At 31.9% G+C, this 23,856-nt stretch overlaps 8 protein-coding genes across 8 annotated transcripts; 2 read left to right on the top strand and 6 right to left on the bottom strand. All coding sequences in view use genetic code 12, as the record gives it.

The window, feature by feature from the left end:
* Nucleotides 1-1,301: 1,301 nt before the first annotated feature.
* On the top strand, nucleotides 1,302-2,210 carry CTRG_02951 (uncharacterized protein; the record flags this gene model as incomplete). Its single annotated transcript, XM_002548608.1, has 1 exon — nucleotides 1,302-2,210. One exon carries the CDS (start codon nucleotides 1,302-1,304, stop codon nucleotides 2,208-2,210), a length of 909 nt encoding a protein of 302 aa, XP_002548654.1.
* A 76-nt stretch (nucleotides 2,211-2,286) lies between these two features.
* Nucleotides 2,287-4,689, bottom strand: CTRG_02950 (uncharacterized protein; the record flags this gene model as incomplete). Its single annotated transcript, XM_002548607.1, has 1 exon — nucleotides 2,287-4,689. One exon carries the CDS (start codon nucleotides 4,687-4,689, stop codon nucleotides 2,287-2,289), a length of 2,403 nt encoding a protein of 800 aa, XP_002548653.1.
* A 697-nt stretch (nucleotides 4,690-5,386) lies between these two features.
* ILV5 (ketol-acid reductoisomerase) lies at nucleotides 5,387-6,586 on the bottom strand (the record flags this gene model as incomplete). Its single annotated transcript, XM_002548606.1, has 1 exon — nucleotides 5,387-6,586. One exon carries the CDS (start codon nucleotides 6,584-6,586, stop codon nucleotides 5,387-5,389), a length of 1,200 nt encoding a protein of 399 aa, XP_002548652.1.
* A 1,008-nt stretch (nucleotides 6,587-7,594) lies between these two features.
* Nucleotides 7,595-8,284, bottom strand: CTRG_02948 (glutathione peroxidase; the record flags this gene model as incomplete). The annotated part of the gene is made up of 1 exon (XM_002548605.1): nucleotides 7,595-8,284. The coding sequence occupies one exon, from the start codon at nucleotides 8,282-8,284 to the stop codon at nucleotides 7,595-7,597; it is 690 nt and encodes a 229-aa protein (XP_002548651.1).
* Nucleotides 8,285-9,074: 790 nt separating this feature from the next.
* Nucleotides 9,075-9,557, bottom strand: CTRG_02947 (glutathione peroxidase; the record flags this gene model as incomplete). Its single annotated transcript, XM_002548604.1, has 1 exon — nucleotides 9,075-9,557. One exon carries the CDS (start codon nucleotides 9,555-9,557, stop codon nucleotides 9,075-9,077), a length of 483 nt encoding a protein of 160 aa, XP_002548650.1.
* A 1,026-nt stretch (nucleotides 9,558-10,583) lies between these two features.
* CTRG_02946 (glutathione peroxidase) lies at nucleotides 10,584-11,102 on the bottom strand (the record flags this gene model as incomplete). Its single annotated transcript, XM_002548603.1, has 1 exon — nucleotides 10,584-11,102. One exon carries the CDS (start codon nucleotides 11,100-11,102, stop codon nucleotides 10,584-10,586), a length of 519 nt encoding a protein of 172 aa, XP_002548649.1.
* Nucleotides 11,103-14,555: 3,453 nt separating this feature from the next.
* Nucleotides 14,556-16,148, top strand: CAN3 (Can3p; the record flags this gene model as incomplete). The annotated part of the gene is made up of 1 exon (XM_002548602.1): nucleotides 14,556-16,148. The coding sequence occupies one exon, from the start codon at nucleotides 14,556-14,558 to the stop codon at nucleotides 16,146-16,148; it is 1,593 nt and encodes a 530-aa protein (XP_002548648.1).
* Nucleotides 16,149-16,471: 323 nt separating this feature from the next.
* SUN41 (putative glucosidase) lies at nucleotides 16,472-17,722 on the bottom strand (the record flags this gene model as incomplete). Its single annotated transcript, XM_002548601.1, has 1 exon — nucleotides 16,472-17,722. One exon carries the CDS (start codon nucleotides 17,720-17,722, stop codon nucleotides 16,472-16,474), a length of 1,251 nt encoding a protein of 416 aa, XP_002548647.1.
* Nucleotides 17,723-23,856: the final 6,134 nt, after the last annotated feature.

The following is a 23,856-nucleotide window of genomic DNA, read 5'->3' as shown; positions in this document are numbered from 1 at the left end:
TGAAGAAACCTTAGACGAAGAACCAGTATCAGAGTCCAAGAAAGATGTACTGGATGACGACTTAGAAAAAGAAGTTTCTGAGAAAGCTGATCCTGAAGAGACTGAAGAAGTAGAAGATGAGCCAAAAACTAACTCTTCCAAAGAGCCAGAAGATGTTGATGTTGAAGCCAAAGAGGTGGATGAAGAATCTGCATCTAATGATAAAGGTGAACCAGAAACCGAAGTAGTCAAGGAACCAGAAACTAAAGAAGACAAGGAACCAGAAACTAAAGAAGACAAGGAACCAGAAACTAAAGAAGACAAGGAACCAGAAACTAAAGAAGTCGAACAAGTCCAAAATGAAGAAATCAAGGAACCAGAACCTGAGGAAGTTGTAGAATCAAAAAGCCAAGATGTTGAAGAACCTGAATCCAAGGTTAGTGTTGAACCAAAGAGGAAAGATGTTGATGAGTCAAAGAGTGAAGAAACCGAGGAACCAAAATCAAAGGATATTGTTGAAGAACCAAAAGCTAAAGAACCTGCTGTTGCTGTTGCTGACGATGATGATTTGGACGATTTGGATATCTCACCAGAAGAAATCCGTAAACATCTTGAGGCTCAACCAATTTATATATTTACTTCGTTAGCTGGTGGTATGCAAATTATGCCAAGAACCAATCGTTTGGCAACTATTTTACAAGCAAATGGAATTAAATTTGAATACCGTGATTTAGGAACTGATGAAGAAGCTAAAAAGATCTGGAAAAGACAAGCTAATGGTAAAACTTTACCTGGTGTTGTTAGAGGGGATGATTTTATCGGTAATTGGCATGAAATTGATGAAGCCAATGAAGAGTACAAGTTGAGAGAATTATTGTATGAAACTTTATAAGTTAAGTAAAGAGAATCTAATGATGTTATTAATATTCTGATTCTGTTTCAAATAAACACGCGGTATTCTTATATAAACCATATTCTGTTGATTTTATGTGGGGGGGGGGGGAGGAGTTTGAACCACGATATTTGAACGAATAATACGCCGCGGTATTATAATCAGGAATTTGATTTTGTACTGCACCACCGCTCATACGCATATTTTCATTTTTAATTAAGCGTCGGAAGTTTACTTTCAATCAGGCGCCTTGATTTTCTTCTCTCGTTTGCGAAATTATCAAAAAAGATTTCTCTCACTTCAATCCCATTCACAACAATTTACTCCTCACTAACTTTTTTGCTTTTCTTAACAAAAACACAATATCCACTTCATCTTTCTTCAATACCTTCAATTAAATCTATTATTTTTTTTATTCTGTCATAACTAAATGCCACTACCTCGAAGTGAAATAACGCTAAGATTGAATCGATGTAATCAACTACATTCATTATCACCATCTACACAACTGCAAAATATAATTCTATCTCGGGATTTGAATTCCCCTCATATATCACAACATGAACAATTAAGAATCCCATCGAATAATGTTTATAAATCATTTAATCATCTTAGGTTCTGTTCATCACAAGTAAAATTTTCAAAAATTCCATATTTGAAAAATGAATTTAATGAAGATGATAAAAAAGAACTTGAACGTAAAATAAATTTAAATCGATTAATTGATAAATTAAAAGAAAATATTCCTGATATACTTGAAACTTCATTACCTAAATCATTAATTTCAAAAGATATTTATCTTAGAATTTGTCCTTCTCAAGTTGATGAAAATTATGTACCTAAATTAAATGGTCAAGTTACTTATTATACTACATGTAAAGCAATTCAATTATTTTTAACTTCAGTAATGTTGAGTCCAAAAGTTAAATTACATATTCATTCAATTCGTGTTGCAAATGGTCCTGATCCTCAATGTATGTTTAATGATACTACAAAATTATTTGTTCGTTGGTCTACTTGTCATCATGGTTGTACTCATTTAGAAGAACATGGAACTTCTGAAGCTCATTTAGGAACTCATAAATGGTCTCAAGAAGATACGAAAAAAATCTTTGATAATCATAAAAGTATTTCAAGTATTTTATCAAAATTACCAGGAACAATAATGGGGTTAACTAAAGAACCCAAAAAATTAGAAAGAGTTCTTTCAGGATTGTTTATATTTGAATTGGATGAGGATAATACAAAAGTTTTGGTACACACAATTGAAAATATGGAGATAATTGAACGATTTGAACCAAAAGAAGCTGATGATGTTAATGCTTTACGAGTTTGCTAAAGAGATGGTATATTGACCAGAATGACACAGAATACTAATAATAGAAAAAAAAAAGCAGAAAGATATATTAATTTTTCTATAACAATCCTTGTACATACTTTGGTATTTTACCAACCAGATTCTTAATATCTTTGTAGGTACTATCCGTTTGTTTCTTGTGTATAGTTTGCAATTGATATGTCAAGAATTGCAATTTTTCTAATGAAGATAATTTCTTCCCTAGTTTATCGTTAACCATATCCCAAAATTCGTTATCTTTTATCTCTAGTTTATCTTGTTGCAATTCTGCTATTTGAATTGTTAACATTAATTGGGTTTTCACAAGCATATTGGTTTCTTTCATTACACCAAACAACCCGATTTGTAAATAAAGAATTACCATAATAATGGTAAACATAATAGTAACCACTCTGCTAATGTTTTGACGCAAGTATTCAGCAAGATTAAACTCTGGTTTCTCAACTTTTACAACAACTTCTTGTTTCTTTTCAGCTTCAGGTTTCTTTTGTTTTCTCTTGGATGGCAGTTTAACAACAGCTGGTGGACCATCAATGAAATAAGTTTGAGCTTTAATTTCATCCTTCAATTCTTTCATCATTTCTGTAGTAATTGATAACAGACCTGAGTAACACAGTTTTTCAATCACCGATTTCATCCAGGACCTGCCTGTCCATTCCACATGGTGATATATCATCAAGTTTGTTTTGTTATCATTGCCCCAAGTGAAAACATATCTTGTCTTTACTGTGAAAACACCACCCAGGGGAACATCTGGAGTTGCTGTTGTTGAAACCACAATGATGTAATCAGCAAAATTTAAATGTTCTATTGTCTCTGTAACTTCACATTTTGTAGACTTTGGACCAATTGAGTAACCTAATGCACGACGATAAACAAAATTTCTTTCTAGTATAGCTGGATCATTTTCGGCAGGATGAAACTCAGCAAATTCAGATATCTCAGAACCATCATGACTTTCAAGAAAATCTCTTTGAAATTTAGTTTCTGGTCCAAATAATATAGCAAACACCACACCCATTGGTGCGTCAAATACTTCATCAGCAATCTCCTTCTCTTCATCCAATTTCTCATAAGCTGCAGTAGTTGGTCTATGAGAGTCTGGACCTTTGCTCCTGTAAATAGATTCGGGTTTCAATTTTACTAGTTTTGTTTCTACTAGTGTTTCACTTTTTGTGGTACCATTAATACCCCCATTCATGGATTTCTTCTTAATCAAACCATTAGAAACGTAGTCTTTTTCTTTTTCTTCGTCATCATCATCGTCTTCATCGTCGTCGTCGTCGTCGTCGTCGTCATCATCTTCGTCATCATCATTATCATCATCATTAGTATCATCACCATCAAGGGATAAAATATATGACTCAATCTGAGTTCCTGGTGAACATTCCCCATCGTTGAGTTTGTTATTGTTTACTTCATCTTCACTGATATTTGATTGATCTAATCCAAGATCGCTGTCAGTTTTTCCAGTGGCACCTTTCCAGAGTGTCATTAACAACTCATAAGTCTGGTCTCTTGAAAGAAAACTGGCAAATGTGTGTATATTACCATCTTCAGTTTCAATGCTAATTGCATTTGGAAACAAACCAGCAGTGGATCTTTTCTCAATTTTAACGATATTCTTCATTTGTATAACTAAATTTGTTACCCATCCCAATAAATTGGAATTGAAACACACATAACTTTCACTTAGATAAATCCTTCCTTGCAATAATATCTCTCTACTCAAAGCACATGCAAAATCATCAATAAGTCTATCTGTCAAATCTAAAGATCTAAAGCTCTTATGAAAATCAATGTTTCTTTTCATTGTTGCATATCTAAACTTGGAATCCTTGTAAAACTCATCCACATACAACTTGGTATCAAACTTTGCTGCTGGGGGACTTGTTGGAGAACTTTCTAATACAGAATCATACATTCCTTCACTTACAGTTCTTTTGGATTTCCGATAGGCAATTATTTGTGGTGATGGCATTAACTTTTGTTCGTCTGATGTTGACGGCGATGTTGGAACTTTTGAAGACGATTCAAATTCTTTAAGATCTTTCATAAATTTAGGTTTTCCCGCTTTTTGAGAGTCATCATCCAATGAATTTGCCTTTGAATCTTTTGAGATAACTGAATTGGCATCTTCTTTAGTTGTCAATGGATCCAACGGAACTGATTTTTGCATAGTAGATGAAAATGATAACGACGATTTGTTTGATTTCTTCATATCTACTTTCAATTTCAATTGTGACGGTCCAGTTATAGTGGAATCTGTATTGGGTAAGTTGGAAGACGACACTCCAGATCCATTGATGTTGTTTTTCTCTTCTGTTGATTTCCTAGATCCTGGTTGCTGTTGCAGAATGGGAAGTGACTCGGTTGAAGGCGGGAAAGAATAGGACCAAGGATCATTTTCCTCTTGATCTTCTGTAACCATTTGATTTATGATATTATTAGATGTAGTCATTATCCTGGAATAGTTACCTGCTTGTTTTAATCTAAAAATGTCAAACAAAATAAAAATACAAAAAGAGAAAATTTCATAAAATCCAAATTAAATATTTTGGGCTCTGTTGTATTTTTTTTTTTTTTGCTACTAATTAGGAAAGGGTCATAGATTTGATATTTCCGATTCGTATGGAAGTTTAGTATTATTATTTTTTCTTTCTTCGTTTGCTCGCTCCGCAACGGGCCAGACGTGGCCATGACAGGACGGCCTCGCACAATTGTACGACGAGGTTCATTATCCCACAGAATTTATTATCTCGTTTAGAAACGTTGAATATTTTTACTTGTATCAATCGTATAGAAACATATAATTTTTTTTATATATACAACTGGTTGATAAGTGTAGATCCACATCTGGTAGTAATGTTGGAAACGTATTTCTATTATTTATCATCACATCTCACAACCTTGCAACCATGGGGGGACGAATAAAACACAAAACATAATTAATCTACAATTATAAATATATTTGTTATCCTATCGAAGTCATTCATATGACCATTATTTATTATTTTACAAAGTATTTAAAAAAAAAGACCAATAAAAGAAATTATAAGTAATATAAAAAGAAAGCTTTAAGAATTGAAATCAAGTCATTCGCGACCATTTGTTCATCATATTTTTTTATATAAGAAGCTGCAGAATTAGCATCCAATTTAGTTGTTTTCTGGACGTAATTTTCTGACTTCCTTACCGACTCTCCAGATTTCCATATCTCTGATAGTCTTTAATTCTTCTTCTAATCTTTCTTTGTAGTCAGCTCTGGAGTTGAAGTCCAAAGATCTTTGGGTTTCAGTACCGTTTCTAACAGATTCGTACAAGTCTTCGAAAACTGGTTTCAAAGCATCCTTGAATCTTGGGTACCAGTCCAAAGCACCTCTTCTAGCAGTAGTGGAACAAGCATCGTACATGTAGTCCATACCGTATTTACCAATCAATGGGTACAAGGATTGGGTAGCTTCTTCAACAGTTTCATTGAAAGCTTCTGATGGAGTGTGACCGTTTTCTCTCAAGACTTCGTATTGAGCCAAGAACATACCGTGGATACCACCCATAAGACAACCACGTTCACCGTACAAATCGGAGTTGACTTCTCTTTCGAAAGTGGTCTTGTAAACGTAACCAGAACCAATAGCAATGGCCATGGCAATAGCTTTTTCTTCGGCTTTACCAGAAACATCGTTCCAGACAGCATAAGAGGAGTTGATACCTCTACCTTCTTTGAACAAAGATCTGACAGTTCTACCAGAACCCTTTGGAGCAGCCAAGATAACATCAATGTTGGATGGTGGTTCAACGTGGGTCAATTCCTTGAAAACTGGGGAGAAACCATGGGAGAAGTACAAGGTCTTACCTTCAGTCAATTGTGGTTTGATGTGAGACCAGGTTTCGGATTGAGCAGCATCAGACAACAAGTTCATGATGATGGTACCTTTGGAGATAGCTTCGTCAACTTCAAACAAGTTTTCACCTGGAACCCAACCGTCTTCTTTAGCAGCTTCCCAAGAGGAACCTTTTCTAACACCAATGATGACGTTCAAACCATTGTCTCTCAAGTTCAAACCTTGGCCGTAACCTTGAGAACCGTAACCAATCAAAGCAAAGGTGTCATCTTTGAAGTATTCCAATAATCTTTCCTTTGGCCAGTCAGCTCTTTCGTGGACAACTTCTTCAGTACCACCAAAGTTAATGGTCTTAACACCACGAATTGAGGTAATTGGAGTCATAGCTTTAACGGAGTTGACAGCGGAGTATCTGACAGTGGCATTAGCTAACAAGGAGAAAGTTCTCTTGGACAAAGTAGCTTTAGCAGTGGCTAATCTAGCCATTCTCATAGAAGTAGTTCTGAAAGACATTGTGTTTTCGAATACGTAGGTATTATAATAAAAACAATTGAGTTTGTTCTTGTTGATGAATATAAAAAAGAAGAAGAAAAAAAAGAGGAGAATTAAAATTTTTCAGGGAGATCTGTTGAGGTTTATATGTTGAAAAATTTTTCTTTCCCTCTCCTTTTCGTTGGTTGAAAATTCTAGCCCCCCGTCATTCATCATCACCACCACCACCATTGTGCCGAAAAAAAAAAGAATAAAATAAAAAATTTTCTTACTTAATGAATCATTTCGCACTGCATAGAACTTTGAAAAACAAAAAAAAAAAATTATCACCGCTCCGGTCCTGAACAGGACCACCAAGGAATGAGTTCTCGCTTGATTTTGTTTTTTTTATCTGGATCAGCGGAAAAGGCGTTTTTACTGTTGGCCAGATAATGATAAAATTTGGGTTTGTACAATCAGGTGGCAATATCTCCTGTCACAGGGCATTACAAAACCAAATAGCTGAGTTTCCAATTGTCATTATCAATAACCACTTTCCTGAATCGGAAAGTAAATGAGTAATACTGATGACTCTGATTTTGAAAGAATCAATAGATGTTCAACTTGATGTTGTAGTTGTGTGTGACTAATGTTTAAGTAATAACCAATTGAGCTGAAACGGGACAAGGGCAATGTCTGTTGAATAACTAACCGTATTCAATTCGTATTATTTTTGCAACAATTAAAATAGTTTGATTATTATTGGGTAGTTTTAGATAAATAATAGAAAGAAAAGAAAAAAATTGTTGCAAATAAAAGTAAGTCAAACTCTACACGACTTTTTAGTTGTGTTACGTTTATACCTGGTAATATATATGACAGAAATACAAGCATTATAATACAAGTGAATATTAAAGTTTTAAAGATATATAGATAACTCTTGGTCAATTGAGAGATTTGTTACGGTATTTGGCTTGCTCTTATGAAAAATTCTATGTTATACGTTGAAACAAATTCATGGTAGCTTCTGAAGTTCTATGTATTAATGAATCAAACTACAGTCATTGTTTTCTTCTTTTCTAACATTTCCTCAATTTTACCACTAATAGCTTCGGGGGATGTAAAAGTACTATATCTAGCAACAATATTGCCTTCAGAGTCAATTAAGAATTTTTCAAAATTCCATTTAACTCTTTTGGTACCCCATAATCCTGGTTTACATTCTTTTAAAAATTTATAAACTTCATCAGCTTGAGGACCATTTACATGGATTTTATTCATTATTGGGAATGTTACATCATATTTATTTCGACATTTTGTAACTATTTCTTCATTTGAAAATGGTTCTTGGAAAAGAAATTGATTACATGGGAACCCAATAATTGTAAACCCTTCTTTTTCATATTTCTTTTGTAATCTTTCCAAATATTTATATTGATATCTGAACCCACAATACAGGGCAACATTGACTATAAGAACAACTTTGTTTCGTAACTGTTTAAACGGATAAGGATGTAATTGATTGTCTAATGGAGTAAGTAGATAAAATCTATCTTTTGCTAAAGTAATAGGTGGTAAAGTTGAAATATCATCATTATCATTAGTACCAAATTCAACTAAAGTTCTTGATGGTGATTGCTCAATGATTTGAGCTCGTTGATATGTATTATCGAATTTTGATTTGATTTGGGAGAATGATTCATCCATAGAATTCCATATTGTCTCCGCGTTACTTTCCATGGTGGTTCGTGATGATGAAAAAGACGAGTACGTTAACTTTCTAGATATAAAGAGGAAGATGAAGTATATAAATAGTAGACAACTTTACTTTATTTTTTTTCTTTTTTTTTTTACTTCAAAGGCATCCCTTTTGTTTTACATAACATTATGAAATTCTTTTTATTATAGAGGAATGTTGAATGAATAATCAATTACAATGCCCAATTTGTTTCTTTTTTTTTTTTTTGTTCTAGTTGACGCCCGGTTACTTTGTAGTGGACAGCGACTCCAGCAATAATTTGTGGGCCGAAAGGTAGGGAAACTTGCTGATCCCATTTATACGCACTGTAATTAAAACGTAACCAATCGCCCCATAATATCTTGATGATACAAACAGTCTATTCTATGGGCCAAAAAATTAAAAGGAGTGGACTAATTTATATCACAAATACAGCTAGTGAAAATAACCATTGCCAATGGTTCCAGAATCTTTAACGGTTTTATGATTACATTTAGGTTGACGATAGTTGCAAGTGATGATTTTTCCGCTTGTTTGAACTGGTCTGAGAGAAAACAGTGAATAGGTTAAAGATTTGACTATTACTAGAGACAATCAAGATACTAGAAAAAGTTAGAATATATGTGATCATAATTTCTTGATTAGGAAATACTCTCTTCTATTTTTCGACTTGATCGTATTAGTTGCGTATACTTTTTCTTGGTGGTTAAAATACAACAAACTTGGTAGCTCTGGTAAGTTATTCGAATACATATATTAAGTAAATAAATAAATAAACACTCGTTATGATGATTATTTCAATAATTCGTCAATTTTTTGAGTGATAGATTCTGGTTTAGTTAAAGAACTGAATCTTGCAACAACTTTACCATCTTTATCAATTAAGAATTTTTCAAAATTCCATTTAATTCTTTTCATTCCCAAGAACCCACTCTTTTGAGATTTCAAGTATTTATAAACTGCATCAGCATCATCACCATTAACATTGATTTTATCTAAAACAGGGAAAGTAACACCATAATTTAATGAACAAAAACTGACAATTTCATCATTTGTACCTGGTTCTTGATGTTTGAATTGATTACATGGGAAACCTAAAATTTGAACATCTTGATCTTTATATTTTTGATTCAATTCTTCTAAACCTTTATATTGTGGAGTGAAACCACATTTACTTGCAACATTAACAATTAAAACAACTTTACCTTTTAATTGTTCAAATGGATATGGTTCACCTTTGGAATCTTTTGGTGATAATTTATAAAATTCTGACATTATAATGTGAGGAGCAATTGAATAGGTAGAAAGAAGTATATGGAGATGAGCTTTTAAGAAAAGTAAATTAACTGTAAGGTGATGACTTTACTTATATAGAAAAAAAAAATTGATGTGAAATATTTTTCTTACTAAGCATTTCAAACCCTAAGGCAAAATCGTTTAGATCGAGTCTTTAGAAATAGAAATTACACGTAGCCGTTCACTATAATTTCACAATAATTTAATACAGATAGAGAAAAAGAAGGACCTGTATTCCATTTTTGTTAGTAAAATCATCGCCTTGTTCAAGCGATGACCGGAGTTAGAAGATTTTTTTCTTCTTCCGAACTGCAAGACAACTAACGCTCATCACAAAAAAAAAAAGAAAAAAGAATGTCCGAAATAATGATTGAGTTATTCCGTATATGTCAATTCAATTTGTGATCCAGAGAATAATCGGATTTCATTATTATTTGAGCAACTGTAAACGATTAAAAAGGATTTTATTTGATGAGTATATGTAGAGAGCACAGAAGATAATTGAAGAAAAACCGTTAGATTTATCTACTTTAGTATTGTATGCAGAATAACTTGAAAAAAAAAGATTAATCGGCTACTAACAGCCAGGTGAAGTGATATAGAGTTATGCATATGATTTAATGTCATTTGGGTCCACATATGTACATGAAGTAGATGGAAAATTACAAGGTGGTTGAACTATCGAGTTTGATTCATGTGCTTTTCTAACTGTTGTTGCAAACGGCTGCAACACTGGATCGTTAAAACAGGAACCATCATTGAGAGTTATTCATTATTACTATTATACAGATATTAATCAATATTTATGCTTATAATGATAGACGAATTCTTGATGTCAAACCTACAATTGATACGATAAAATTAGAAAGTAGAAAAAATAACACATCTATTTGAAACATAAAACAAAAACAATATTAAAACTAAAAAGAAGATAAGAATCAGAGAATTGAATGAAGAAAGAACACACGTGAACACATTTGAAGGAAATTTGATTTGTTGAAGAAGTTAGATACAAGTAGTAGCTTTCATATTTTCTAACATTTCTTCAATTTTAACACCAATAGCTTCAGGAGACGTGAATGTACTATAACGTCCAACTACTTGACCATTAGCATCAATTAAAAATTTTTCAAAATTCCATTTAATTCTAGACATACCCAAAATTCCACGTTTTTGTTTCTTCAAGTATCGATAAACTGGATCAGCATCAGGACCGTTTGTATTAATTTTACCTAATATAGGAAAACTAATACCAAAGTAAACTTTATAATAAATAGCAATTTGTTTGTTATCTTCTGGTTCTTGATGTTTAAATTGATTACAAGGGAATCCTAATATCACCACTGGTTGTTCTTTGAATTGTTGATTGAGTTTTTCTAAACCTTGGAATTGAGGATTGAAACCACATCTTGAAGCAGTATTTACAATAACAACAATCTTACCTCTCAATTGATCAAAATAAAAAGGACGACCTTTCAAGTCTCTTGGATGAAGGTCATAGAATTCTTCTGGTGTTTGTCTCATGATTTGTGATTATAAGTTTATTTAATGTGGAGAAAGTAAAAAGAGATATAGAAGACAAAAGTAGAAACAAAGTATTGAAATGACTCCAATTTCAAGGCGGAGAGTTTGTTCTTTATATATAATGAAAAATAAATATATATAAAAAAAAGAATTTACAAGATATCTAGGTATTTCATCTCGAATAGGGGTGAATAGCGGTAATAGTAGCTGTTTAAAAGACAGGGCTATAAATTTTCTTTTAAAATACCAGGCATGGAAGTATGATTTGAAATTTCACACAAAAATCAAAAGGGTCGATCAAATGGTGTACAAATATGAAAATAATATGGAAATTTCTATTCATTCTCTTTATTCAATGTGCTGTTGATGAACGCAAAAAGCACTTCATTTGTCCTAAAATTTACATTTTATTTAAAAAAGAAAGAAATTGCTATCTTGTTTAATTAGTACAAAAATGACAATGGGTTGGTTTTCTATTTTTAAGACATTTCACAGTTCATAGTGAATAGCAGAAAAATCGTTTGGTTTATCAAACTCCCTTTCATAATTTTTTTTTTCTGTTTAGCCATTATCAAAAGGGTTGAGTTAATTTCTTTTTTTTTATTCATTTAGTTCTTAGACCATTTTAGTATTTACGAAGTAAATATTCTAGAACCAGGGCTCTGGTCGTTTCATATTCCAGAAACAAAAATTTCACTTGTACTTGCCACAGCATCAATAAACGTTTAGCGAAAACGATAGGCACCTTGATATTTGGGGGCCATCCCCCTTTTGTTGATTGAAGAGCAATGAGTGAGCATTTAGTAATATTGACAATTACTTCAGTGGTTTACTGTTTCACGATAGAATTTCTTGCCAGTAAATCGAAATCTGTGATGGATACGCCCGATTTTTTTGTTGACTATTGGTATGGGTTTTTTTTCATATAAGTTGACCTAACCAATCATTGTCTACGTTTTACTTTTATTTTTCTCTATTGCAGAAGACACAAACTAAATGCTTGTATTATTATTATTATTATTATTATTATTACTTCTTTGTTTTACATCATGCGTTTTGGAAAGATTCAAACCTTTGCATATAATGCTCATGGTATGTCGCATCAACTGGACTATTTCAAGTTTAAATATACCCTATTTTTTTTGGTATATATATCATTTTCGCTTAAAGGTAGAACAGGAAATGGGCTTCAGTATCCGATGGCATCAATTGCTTAACCAATTAAAATAAATAGTCATCTGCCATCGTTCCATTCTTTTTTACCGCCCAATGATTCCGGAACTTCTTGTTTTTAAATTCACTTACATAACTTTAAGACGCGGATAAACGTGCAGCCAAGAAATGACTAGTCCCAATTAGGCTTTTTTTTTTATTTCTTCCTTACATGATAGGGAGTAGGTGACTGGGGAGGTGGAGGTTGGACTCAAATAACATTCTCCAATCTTCTACGCAAGAATGGTTCAACTTGTCATGTGTGGAACGTTAGATAAAGGGCGTAAACATTTACGTGTAGACGTAATTGCCAGGCTTCGTTGCGCAGGGAAGAGAAGGATTATCCAATCAGTCAGTCAATCAGTCAGTCAGTTGGCTTTTGTTTTTTAAAATGGGAGATCTATGTCGTTGATCATTCAATAAAAACAATATTAGGTTAACTTTTTTTCAACAAGTAGATACAAAGCGATCATTTATTAATCTCTATCTCAAATACCATCGAGAATGTATCTTACTTTCTTTTTTGTTTTGTTTTGTTTTGTATTGCTGTTTTTGAAATAAAGCAAAATGAAAATATAAGATGATTTTCATTCTAATTTATGTCTGAGATGTTAATATCTACAAATCGGTGGAGACCCTCCAAAACGTACTATCTTTATTAAATCTCCTAACCTTTATATCAATTTCAGGTTTAAAATTCCCAATACCTGCCTTCAATTTGTCTTTCTAGTTTTTTCGGAGTTCTCCAATACAATGCGAAAATTTTTAGTGTTCTTCGTATAAACCCAATATTTACTGTGTCCTATTTTTCCTTTTTTTTTATGCACCATTCGCAAAATCAACGTCCATCCATAATAGGCTAAATAAATAAAAGTGCACGGGAAATGTCGGCCCATGTAATCATTATGATGATCGTCAAGCATGTCAAAATGTATGGCTGTGCAAACAATTGAAAGCATGACTCTTATATCTTGAAGTATACACCAGTACTATACTGAAAGCAAGACTATAATAGTACATCAGTTGGTTATCATTCAAATCGTATAGCTAGTTGATGTGGAATGATATCAAGTTATGACAGTACCAATATGATACATGGCTCGTTGTATCAATGGTGCTGTCATAACTACCATCAAAAAAATAATAAAAAAAAAGAAGAATGAATATCTTCCTTCACTTCACCAAGTGATAGTCATTCGACCCAGTTAAAAATATTCTGAACCAAAGTACACGATTCAAGAGAACAGAAAAAAAAAACCAACTCTGTTGGGTCGTACGGCGATATTCATCATAAAAAATAAATAAAAAAAAAAATCAAGGAAAGAAAAATTTCACCCTTGATGTTTATTGAAGATTTCCAATCTCAAATTGCTACTCAATGAAAAGGAAAAGTATGCAATTACGGGGTAAAAAGAAAAACAATCATAATCAGTGTATTTGATAATTTAATATTATCCAATCAGATTTCATCTAACAAGTAGAACTAATTTATTAAATTGGCTTTTTTTTTTCTTGTGTGTATTATTTTATTCAGGAGGGTGTTAAATTGCCGAGGATATTGAAATGCAACATGTTTCTCACGATCCAAATATTTATTGAGACGCCGTGTATATCTGATTTTAGATCGTGATCACCGGAGTTGCACTTCCTGTTTCCACTCCACAATATTACTCCAGATTCTTTTTTTTAAAAATTTTGATCAATTTGCCGTGATGATGCAATAAAGTAAAGTAAAAAACATAGTATGGAACAAACCCTTTTCTTTGACTCCTTACTAAAACAACAAAGCAACTTTTGAAAAGATTAACTCACCAAGGAAAAATACCAAGAAATGAATTAATTAGATTGGCCAACTCCATTGTATAAAGAAAAATAAATTTATCCATGCACCCGCTTTCATTTGGCGGGGGGTTTAGTGATTGAATATTTATATTTTAGATCATTTATATAATCATCCATCGTCCTTTCTTTTATTAAATTTTTTTTTATTTGTATCTTCTAGACCGGACTTTGTTTTATTCTATCTTTTCATTTTGTATAAATCAATCATGTTACCTGATAATGAGAAACAGATAGCTACAGATTCGTCAGAATCAGCTTATGATAGCAGTAATCCAAAAGAAAGATCTAAAAAGGATAATTTCATTTCTAGAATAACCAGTAATTTAGAAGATTATTCTGGAGATCATGTTAAAAGAGATTTAAAAGCAAGACATGTTTCAATGATCGCTATTGGAGGGTATGTTTATTAATCTACTATTTTTGCAATCACTTTTTTTTTTTTTGTTTTGCGTTGCGTTGCGCCATTGGTTTCTTCACATTTACAAATATACTAACACTAATTATAGTACAATTGGTACAGGTTTATTTATCAGTACAGGTTCTTTACTTCAAAATACCGGACCTGTAATGTCTTTAATTTCATTTTTATTCGTCACCACAATTTGTTTCTCCGTCACACAATCCCTTGGTGAGATGGCCACTTATATTCCAATCTCAGGTTCATTTGCACAATTCGTTACTCGTTGGGTTTCTAAAAGTTGTGGTGCAGCAAATGGTTGGTTATATGGATGGTCTTGGGCTATTACTTTTGCTTTGGAATTATCTATAGTAGGACAAGTCATTCAATTCTGGACTGATGCTGTTCCATTAGCAGCTTGGATTTCAATCTTTTTTGTTTTGTTAACCATTTCCAATTTATTCCCAGTTAAATTCTATGGTGAAATTGAATTCTGGATGGCTTCTATTAAAGTCTTGGCTGTTTTTGGTTGGATCATTTATGCATTCATCATGGTTTGTGGTGCTGGTAAAACTGGACCTGTTGGATTCCGTTATTGGAGACACGGATATGCTTGGGGTGAAGGTATGCTTGTTGAAAATAATGGGAAATATGTCATTGCATTCATTAATGGGTTAATTAATTCTGTTTTCACCTTCCAAGGTACTGAATTGGTTGCCGTCACCGCAGGAGAAGCTTCACCAAGAGCACTTAAAAGTGCAATTAGAAAAGTTATGTTTAGAATTTTGGTATTCTATGTCTTGTGTATGCTTTTCATTGGTCTTCTTGTTCCATATAATGATCCAAAACTTGATCAAGATGGTGGTTTCACTAGAAATTCTCCATTCATCATTGCTATTGAAAACTCAGGCACTAAAGTTTTACCAGATATTTTTAATGCAGTTATTGTTGCCACTATTATTTCTGCAGGTAATTCCAATGTTTATGCTGCATCACGTATTTTCTATGGTTTAGCAGAATCAGGCGTTGCACCAAAAATCTTCCTTAAAACCAGATCTGGTGTTCCTTATGTTTCTGTTTTATTCAGTGCTGCATTTGGTGCATTAGGTTATTTAGCTATTTCAAATGATGGTTCTGTTGTTTTTGGTTGGCTTTTAAATATTTCCGCAACTTGTGGTTTGGTTGCCTGGGGTTTCATTTCTGTAAGTCATATTAGATTCATGCAAGTTCTTGAAAAAAGAGGAATTAGTAGAGATACTTTACCATTTAAAGCATTTTTCATGCCATATAGTGCATATTATGCTGCTATTACTGTATTCACTGTGGCTTTAATTCAAGGTTTTACAGTATTTTGGAACTTCACAGCAACTGATTTTTTCACTGCTTATATTTCACTTATTTTATTTGTTGTTGCTTGGATTGGATTCCATTTCTTCTTTTTCGGGTTTGGTAAAAATTCATTCCAATGGAGTAATATTTTAATTCCATTAGATGAATGTGATATCGACACTGGTGTTAGAGATATCAATGATGCGGAATTTGACATTCCACCTCCAAAGAATCTCTGGCAAAAATTCTGGAACATGATTGCCTAGATTTTTTTCTATATGTAAACTAAAAAACTTTATTAGTTTTTATTTTATTTCAGATCAATAAACATGTATTTCTAAACAGTAAATAATAACATAGTACAACGTAGGGAATAATAATAATAAAAATCAAACAAATACAAATAAAGAATATAAGATCTTTATTTGAAAAAACAAATAAACAATTTATATATATAAGAAACAATAATAAAAAAAAAAGTCAACTTCTCCAAAAGAGATAAAACAAAAAAAAAAAGGCAAAGGATATCAGCAAACCATGGATTCTAAATGGAAAATCAATCTCCTTTATTCTAATTTTGGTATCACTTTTATTCATACAAGACGAAACTAGCAGCACCAGAAGTAACACCAACAGTACAACCATCGGAACCGTTACCATTGTACTTACCATCTTTGTAAACACAAGAACCACTGACAGAAGCACCATCTTGAGCAACAATCTTGACGTTAAAGTTCAAAGAATCATAGTTGTTTGGATTTGGAATCAAAGACAAGTAAGCAACACCATCAGCATAACCAGCACCAAAGTTCAATGGAGCCCAGTTACCAACACCAGATCCAGCAGTACCCCAGAGACAACCATCTTTCCAAGCAACACCAGCATTGTTAACATAGTATTGAGCAGAAGTAGCACCACCTCTCCAGGTGTAGTAAGTGTCTTGATCAACAACAGTAATAACTGAAGAGGAGCCCCCATCAACAACAGTTGGAATAACCATATTTTCGGTACCTGGGTAATCAGTTCTACAAATAGCAACGGATTTACTCAATTTACTGACAACATTGGCTTTGTTGACACCCCATTCACACAAGTAGTTTGATCTTGAGTTGGTCTTGTATAATTTACCATTCTTACAGAGTAAACCACCAACAGAAACACCATTAGATGGTTGATCTTCAGGCCATTGAGTCTTGGACATACCACTTTGACAAGCATAAGAACAGTAAGAACCTTCTTTACAACTTCCACCAGTTGAGGTATCAGAGTTGTAAATACCGGACCAACCACCGAAACCCAAGTGATCTAAAGCAATAACACCTTGACCAACAGGGAATTCATCACAAGATAAAACACCATCTTCGAATTCTTCAGTTGGATCACTGAAAGCAGATAAATCACCATAGATTCCATTATCAGAACCACTTGATGAACCACTAGAGCTGGAAGTTTCAGCAGAAGTTTCTTCACTGGTAGATCTGGTGACAGTACCAGTACCAAGAGATAAAGTCTTTGGTTCATTAGAAGTCAAAGATTCATCAAGAACAATGGTAGTAGTTGATGAGACATCAGTTGAAGTAGATGAGGTTTCATCAGTTTCAGCAGTTGAAGCAACTGAAGTGACAGCACTTTCAGTGGTAACTGGGTTACCTTTAGCATCAACAGTAACAGTAACATAAGCATAATCGTAAACGACAGCTCTCTTATGTTTGTGATGGGAATGAACTCTAGTTTCATCACAATTTTCTCCATCTCTCTTCTTTTGGAGTTTTTCATCAAAAGCTGGAGCTGCCATTGACAATGCAGCAAAGGCTAAAACAGTAGCACGAGTGAACTTCATTTGATTTGAATAAGGTGAAAGATTTCTAGTTTAAAACAATGAAATATCAAATGTAATTGAAGGAAAGAAAGTAAAAGTTGAAACTAAAAAAAAAAAGGAAAACTTTTTGTTAAAATAAAAGGAACGACTAAAGGTTAGTTAGTTATTGTATTCAAAGAATAGGCTTTTGATTCAATTGAAAAAGAACAAAGTATGAACAAAATCAAAACATGTAATTAATTAAAGAAAAGAAGAAGAAGAAAATTTTTTTTGTTGTTTTTGATTTTGATGTTGTAGATATGAAACAAAAATATTGCGAGACAAAATTGTGTGTGAGTTATCACTAACCCTTTGGTAGCAAAAACAAAAAACAAATTGATTTCAAAAAAAAATTCGTGTCTTTGTGAAATTATCCTGTATGTAAACACTCCCCTTTTGAGTAAAATATAATAAGTGTGTGTTTACCAATTTGAATTTATTTTTTTGTGCTTGCAAAGATCAAGAAAAAAAAATTGATTAAGCCAGTAATATTGGCTGATGTAATAGGACACACTAACACACGAAAATGATAAAACACTAAAAGTGAAATCAGGAAAAATTTCTTTCGATGATATTGATATTAATGTGGTGCTGTAATGATGAGATGAAAATTGATATTGCTCGTTCTTTTAATTCAATTGAAAACCAATTGGAGTTTAATACATACCTATAGTTGAGTTGATAATCTTTTTAAAGTGAACTTTCCAAGTAGTAATAATTTCAACAATTGGATTAGTTGTAAGGAATGACTAAGGTTAGACAGTAGAAATTAGTAGTATATAAAAATATCACTAGTTAATGAGACTTTCTTTATATTTCTTCCTATAATTGAAAGGGGAGTTGTCAGAGGGAATTTAGTTGTTTATATATTACAAAAAAAAAATATTCAAATTCATGAAAATCAAACAGAGAGAGAAGAAAAAGCTTGTGTACCTAATTTATGCTGGTTGATGTTACAATTACGATTATTTGTTTTTGTTGTTGTTGTTTATTGTTTTCTTCTTGTGCATGATGCACGCACGTCCGCGGCGGCAGGTCCTCATTGGTTTTGACACACAATGTTGGCCCAAACCCCAACAACAACAATAACCATGTTGATCGTCAAAATAATATAAACCAATGCTAAGAGAAACGAAAAACAAAAAAAAAACAAAAAAATATTTTGTTCCAAGTTTAAAATAATTCATACTTTGAATTCCAACTTCTATTATGATTACTACGGAATTTATAGGAGGCATTATTTTTTTATTTTCTTCTTCTTCTTCTTGGACGATAATGTTGAAGAAAAGATATTAGGTTCGTCTAACAGGAACCATTTTATCCAACTCTACAATCGGTTTTTCTTCGTATGATAGATGAAGGTTCGTCCGGGTATTGTATTTTTAGTTCTTTTAGAAAGCATTATCTCACCTCGTTCCATTTTAATCTATTTTGTTTCTGTTTTAGGATAGTTGTTTCATTTGAGTTTTAGGTTGTATCTTGTTTGAGTCAAAAATTAAAGGCGATTTAAAACAAAGCAAACAAAAATAGGAGAATCCCCAAATTCATCTGAAATTAATTGCTGTGTACAAATTTCAAGAAATAATAATTTCTATGCTTATTGTCTTTTGAAGATTAAGACCCTATATTTTCGGAAAGTCAAATCAGTAAAATGATGTCAGACCTTAGGAAACTCATTTGACCTTTTCGTTTCTTTTTTTTTTATGTATGTATATTATTTGGTTCATGTTGTTCCCCTTCATTTAAAGAGGGTGTTTCTATTTTCATTGTTCTCTCACTGCATGACAACCAAACGATGGTTTCAAGGGGGTTTGCATTTTTGTTTGATCAGAGGAATCATCCAATCAAAAGATATGTATACACACCCACATTAGCAAACATCCACGATGTAGATAAGTGGATATTTTATTTTGTAAGGAGAGATGTATTTTCTCCTGAATAACGAAGATTTTCATTCGTAATAATTATACATCTCGATCTTGAAGTTATACGGAAGATAAAGTGATTCTAGAATAATAGGGAATTGAAATTTCATAGCAAAATATAGAATTATACATGTTTCAAGCAATATTACAAGTTTAATAAAAGGGATAAAATAAAGAAAGAAAAAAAAATAGTTCATTGTTTATTGAAAAATAACACCATCTTGGAATAGTTGGTGTTACTGAATATAAGTCAAGTGTAAACAAAGAATTTCATGTAACAAAAGTTTCACCACTTTTTAGAATTTGAAACAGCAATACCAAAGAAGTTGTTGATGTTTTCTGGTGAAACTAATAATTTGCTCAACTTATTCTCTTTGTAATGACAGCATCGATTCTTTTATAACGACGATTTACTTAACTAGTAACACTTATTAGTGTCAATGTAAAATCTAAAAGTTGGTTTTTTTCTAAAAACAAGACAAGTAGTACTGTCGACGATGATGGTGATGATGATGATGATGTAAGTTCCCCTGAAAGAAGAATAGAAAATCAAAGCAAGTTGATTCAATTGCTATCTTTTATTATCAATCATACATTGTGGTAAGCAGATAGTATCATACTTGAGGTGGTACATTGCATTGCCATGATAATGAAACAATACCAATTGTACTATCCCCTAATTTACCCCTGTAAGGAAATAATTGGCATTATTAAATTCGTGAAGAAATTCGTTAAAAAATTGAAAGAAAAAATTAGGACAACTATAAACTTTACAAAATTTATTTTTTAGTTCTTTCATATAATGCAGCTAATTTAATCGAAAGGATCAATTAAAACAAACATTTTGTTTGATGGGTACCAAATCTAACAAGACCCAGGAGTGGAAATCTTTTTTTTTGATATCTTCAATTTAATTGTAATTAGATTTTCAATTGATATCGTCTCACAGAACGCAATTTCACAAAACATTTATACTAGATTCACTAACTTAGTATCTTGCGCGAAATAAGATGACATGATCGGCAATATAAAACCAATGAAAACTAGAAAAATAACAATAAACCAGAACGACTACATAGTTTATTTATATAACTCTTGTCAGAGTTTATAGGTGTTATAATTACTTTTGTTGAAAATGGTGAATTGGTTGCGAAGATGATAATTATTTGAATTCCTTTACTGTAGATTCCTGATGCAGCTCATTTGTTGGTTGTGAGGACAGATACTGTAACCAAGAGAAAGAACCATCATTCGTTAGTTGTCTAGTGTCTCACTTAGCCGATATTTCCAGTACTAATAAAACCTAATTTATGATTATTATTTTTATTTTTGAGGATATTTCAGTATTGGTAATAAAAATAAACCCATTTCTCTTCTAATCTATTGTAATGTATATGTATGCAAATACAAGCAAGAGTTTCTGTGTTGATACATTTCCGGGAAGTGATGGAGCTTCTAGAAATTAAAGTATTTGTAATAGATACATGCATCAATATTATACATATACTACAGCTTTGTTAATTATTAAATTTATAAGTTCATTCATGTTGATAAAAACACAACAACATTGGATGAAATTTTTAGGAGGCTGTATTTTTTTTTGTTTTTTCTGTTCTGTAGAAGCTTACTTTACAATTCACAAAACGTGACTGAGAAAAATTGCTGCAAAACCCAGCATATTAACCGCTCAATATAAAGAACGCATGTCTTATAAAAAGAAAATGAAGGTCGGTAGGTTTCTAAAGAAACCATTTCTCTTTAAACAAAGAAACTGAAGAGAAACCACGGTAAATACAAAATTAAAAAATCAAAAAAAGAAAAGAATAAAATACAATTCTTCCGAAATTACTAGCAATTGAATAACAAAATAGGACATTATTTGATTATTACGTATGTCAGGTTTCAATTCTTTCTTTCTTTACCGTTGATGTTTTATTCGTCCTTAGTTTTCTCCTGTCGAAATTCTACGCAATGTATTAAAAAAAGGGCGTTATTGACTTATACCTATTTTTAGAAACCAAATTGGAAGATCTAACTGTCAAAGAGAGAAAGTGAAAACGTTCCAATCGTTTATTCATTCACTTATTCATTCAATTGATTTACTTATTAATCTCAATGTCAACTTTTTTATTTTTATTTTTGTTCAACTAAATTTTAGTTTTTGCTTTTTGATAATAATAAGGGTACAAAAATGTTTTTAGTTTTATACGAGGCATCGAATTACATGAAATCTTTCACATAATGAGAAAACTTTTTTTTTTTTGACTTGGTTACAATTAACAAAATTTGCATTTACTTTATTCTATTTACAATTAACTCCATGCACATTATAGAACCATAGAATCAAAATAGAATCTACCAACCATCAATTAAAATGAACTGAAAGTCTCATGATTCATAACCTCACGTACAACAAGAGAAGAAAAAAAAAAACCAACTATAGGAATCTCTTTATTTATGATTCTGTAGATTTATCATATTCTTTAATAACAATTCATGGGCTTTGGTCCACTGAATTAATATATATTTAATCTATGTACGTTGTAATCACATATAATTCCCGGGTTTTGTTGACAATGCAATTAGCCGATTTAAATACCCTCTCTCTCTCTCTATTTATAAAGGGAAACTTTTTGAGACAAATTATTATATTCATATTTCATCTATTTTACTAATAAAAATCCCCTGAAATATTATTGTTTCCTTACTATTTGGTTATTGTTTTTACGCCATGCATAATGTACATCTATTTTCAGTGATCTAGACCTTAATTGAAGTCTTTATTTGGATAGAGTTAAGTGTAGTATATAAATCCGATTGATGAAAATAGCATTATAAACAAGAGAAAAAGAACAACGTAAATTTACTGGAAACTTTTTTTTTCTGTTCATCACTATAATGTGCATTATACTATAGAAGGATTAACTAGAACAATGATATTCATTGTCAACGATAATCACGAGATCGATTTCCTCTTTATCATATATCTATAGATAGGCTATTTAAATTTTGTGAGTATTAGGAAATTGGGAATTTATTCATCTATACATCACCTGGTTACTAAATCCTCCCAAGTATTTTTTTTTTTTCTGCTGTTGCTGTTGTTGTTGCAACTAATCATAGTATATTCCACATGATGATCACATATTGCAAACACATCCCAGAGGGCAAGGAATGAATTGTCGCAAAAAATAATGTGGGTCGCCTTAGACTTCATCATCCATCAAGTTGTTAGACGATGGAACCAACAAGAAGAATTTTTATTTATTTCTGTAGTGTCTAAATGAAATAAAATATTTCAGGGGAATAAGGAACCATTTGATTGACACAAGAATGTTTCATAGACACACGAAACTTGTAGTTTAAAATGAGGAGTAAAGAAATAATGTTTGTACTTGAATGATGTTTAATTCTTTTTCAAGTCTAGTCTTCAATGGGCTTACTAATGAGATCTGACATTGCATAGAAAAATATTTACTGAAATCATGCTTCTTTTCTTTTTCCAATGCTAGTTTTGCAATTATTAAAAAAAAAAAAACCCTGCAAACAAATCATTAATCATTCTGAGATTCACTACACTCAGTCGATATATCACAACTATATTTGCCCTACTATACTAGTCATTGAAGAGGTCTGACTCTCGCTAGTTCATAATTTTCTCCGTAATAATACAAAATAAAAAACTCAGCCGAATGAGTTGATTTGAAACTACTTAAAATTGCAAATCTTTTACATCACATACATCACATACATCACGGGATAGTCTGTTTTGTGATGATAGTGATAATTCTTTTACAAAACTCAACTGTCAAAACATCATGGTTGATGAAAAAAAAAGAGGAAAGCAAACCACTTGTGTGATACTTGAGATAAACTGTTGAAATCTAACTATAGAAAAAAAAAATAAAATAAAATCATCAAGACCCAACAAATTAGCAAAATATTAGAACTGATGATTAAGGGGAAACCATTTCACAAAATGAATAAAAATTCATTTGTTGTTTTAAATTGAATACATAAATTCTCAACATCCTATGTAACAAAATTTTTCTTTTAATTTTTCCCCCTTTGTGATTAAAATACCCCAGTAAAACCTCCTTTTACTTGTTACAAGTTTTTCTTTCTTTAAAAATAGCAACAATTAATTATCAATGCTTTATTCCATATGTTATTCTTTATACAAATATCAAT

Source organism: Candida tropicalis, assembly GCF_000006335.3.
Source record: "Candida tropicalis MYA-3404 genomic scaffold supercont3.3, whole genome shotgun sequence".
Lineage (NCBI taxonomy): Eukaryota > Fungi > Ascomycota > Pichiomycetes > Serinales > Debaryomycetaceae > Candida > Candida tropicalis.
Note: the sequence above shows the minus strand (reverse complement) of the source record. Positions and strands in the feature narration are given on the sequence as shown.